The sequence below is a fragment of the Galeopterus variegatus genome, unplaced genomic scaffold, assembly GCF_000696425.1.
Source record: "Galeopterus variegatus unplaced genomic scaffold, G_variegatus-3.0.2 Scaffold1779, whole genome shotgun sequence".
Lineage (NCBI taxonomy): Eukaryota > Metazoa > Chordata > Mammalia > Dermoptera > Cynocephalidae > Galeopterus > Galeopterus variegatus.
In genome coordinates, this window is record NW_007727890.1 from 226965 (window position 1) to 229147 (window position 2183).

Consider the following 2183-nt stretch of genomic DNA (forward strand, 5'->3'; position numbering starts at 1 on the left):
CTAAACTTTAAGTGCGCATTTTTTACTTTTGTGTAAAACTTGGTGCAGGCCCTATTTAGTCTCTGGAGCTAGACTGCACTTTCTCTGCAAAGTCTGTATCTCTTATCTGTTATATTAAATCTGTTTTCATCTTCAACTGCAATCCTACTCTTGAATTCTTTCCTGGTAAGAATCTGGTAAGAGGACAGGGTAGGTTGAGGTCAGCTATTGGGTCTCCCAGACCCTCTCCTACAGCATCATGAGGACTCAAAAAATTGACCTCTCATGTGTCTTTTCTTTTTTCTCTTTTGGCCAGCTGGCCATTACAGGGAATTGAACCCTTGACCTTGGTATTACAAGGCCATGTTCTAACCAACTGAGCAAACTGGCCAGCCCACTATGCATCTTTTCTTAGGGAGCTACTGGAAGATGTGTGCCAGCAAAATGAGGTAGGAAAAAATAAACAGACTGAAGCTCCAGAAAACAAGGGATGTATCGTAGCAAAGTACTGAACAGAAGTCTCAAAATGACATCTATGCAGAAGGCCTAGAGAGCAATCATCCTGACTATAGTAGACTGGGGTTGTGGTTGATGTCTTTGGGAAAAAAGTATCAAAGAAAAAATATATAACTGATAGATTACTTGATATTTGAGTATTAAGAAAATGATATTGACAGATACTTTATAGATATTTCTGATGAATAAAAGTTGGACAGGTACATGGAAAACTAAGCAAATGAAAAATAAAGCAATTATTAACCCAAGGCAAACAAAGTAGTATATGAAAGAAACAAACATGATATACTACTTGGTTCTGCAGTGAACAATATTTAAATAATCATAATAAACACCGAGATCAATCATTCAGATCCCCATACCAGCCAGCTGCCAAAAAAAAGAAGTCATTATAATGTAAATACTCTCAACCAAAAATCATGGTATACTGGAAGGATAGAGGGAAGGAAAGTAAGGGATTAAAGTTAATAGGTAATGTCTAAGACTGATAATCTAGGAAGTAAAAATATAAGCATTTTGTTTAGGAATATGGAAGTATATAGAGAAGTGACTACCTTCATTCAGGGAGGGAGCCAGTTGTTTTCCCACACAAATTTCTAAATTTCATTTAATTAAAAAAACAGTGATGTACGTTGATAAAAAAAATTAATACGCAACTCTTAAATAAAAATTTAAAGTCAGAACTAGAAAAAATAAAAATTACAACAGAAAGACCGGGGGAAAAGACACAGATATGCAAGCTATTAAGTCCTACACTAAGACGGTACTGATGAATCCAGAATTTGACGGAGCTTCATGACTGTCGAAATGAAAAAAGAAACAAGATCATTTATATAGTTTTCCTCATCAAAGGAAGGTAAAACACAACAATTTCCCAGAATAAGCAGAACATCTCCATTCTTTGTTCTAAAATAAATTTCTCACATGGAGTTTGATCTGCTGTTATTACCATCCATAACCAGTACATACCCAAAACAACACCACTGACGCGGCATTTTCCAGGGTGCTCAGGCTCTGGTTCTGTAAGAATAAGATCTTCTACAGCTCCCTCCTGAACGGTGAGCAGTGGTGTATTCAGGATTTCTTTCTGTCAAAAGAGAATGCCAGTTGAAACACAGCAGTTAAACAAACACTACGATCCTTCCTGTTCTCATGCCCTATTTCTTACCTGCATGTTCTGTTTATAGAGTTTCCTATCAATTTGAGCTCTCAGACCCCATACAGCTGGTCCCTTACACCGGTTTAATACTTTGTAATGTACACCAGACAGGTCACAGATGCGTGAGCACAGGCCATCCAAGGCATCTACTTCCCTCATTAAATGCCCCTTTCCAATGCCACCAAAGGAAGGATTACAGGACATCTGACCTAAGAACAGACATAAACAAAATAAATATGAGCACCTTGCATATAGTGGGTGTTCAATAAGGTAATGCTTGTACAGGTGACTACAATAATATCCTTTTCTCCTATGATAAAAAATAGAAAACTTGGAACATACACTACAAAGAAAATCTTGAAGTCCCAATGGGATGCAAGAGTTGTCTAGGGCATCCTGGAAGACTAAACACTGCCTGAACTTGCTTTTGAATCTTTTTTATTTTTTTAGCTGCCTTTATGGTTATTTTTTCTTTCTTTTTTTAAAAAGATGACCGGTAAGGGGATCTTAACCCTTGACTTGGTGTTGT

General features: G+C 37.1%; 1 protein-coding gene across 1 annotated transcript in view; it reads right to left on the minus strand.

Moving 5' to 3' along the window:
* Nucleotides 1-2183, minus strand: part of MTO1 (mitochondrial tRNA translation optimization 1) — a 31654-nt gene that overhangs the window by 24124 nt on the left and 5347 nt on the right. Inside the window, 2 exon segments of the mRNA XM_008578896.1 lie at nucleotides 1465-1582; nucleotides 1664-1863. Coding sequence (XP_008577118.1) covers nucleotides 1465-1582; nucleotides 1664-1863 — 318 coding nt within the window.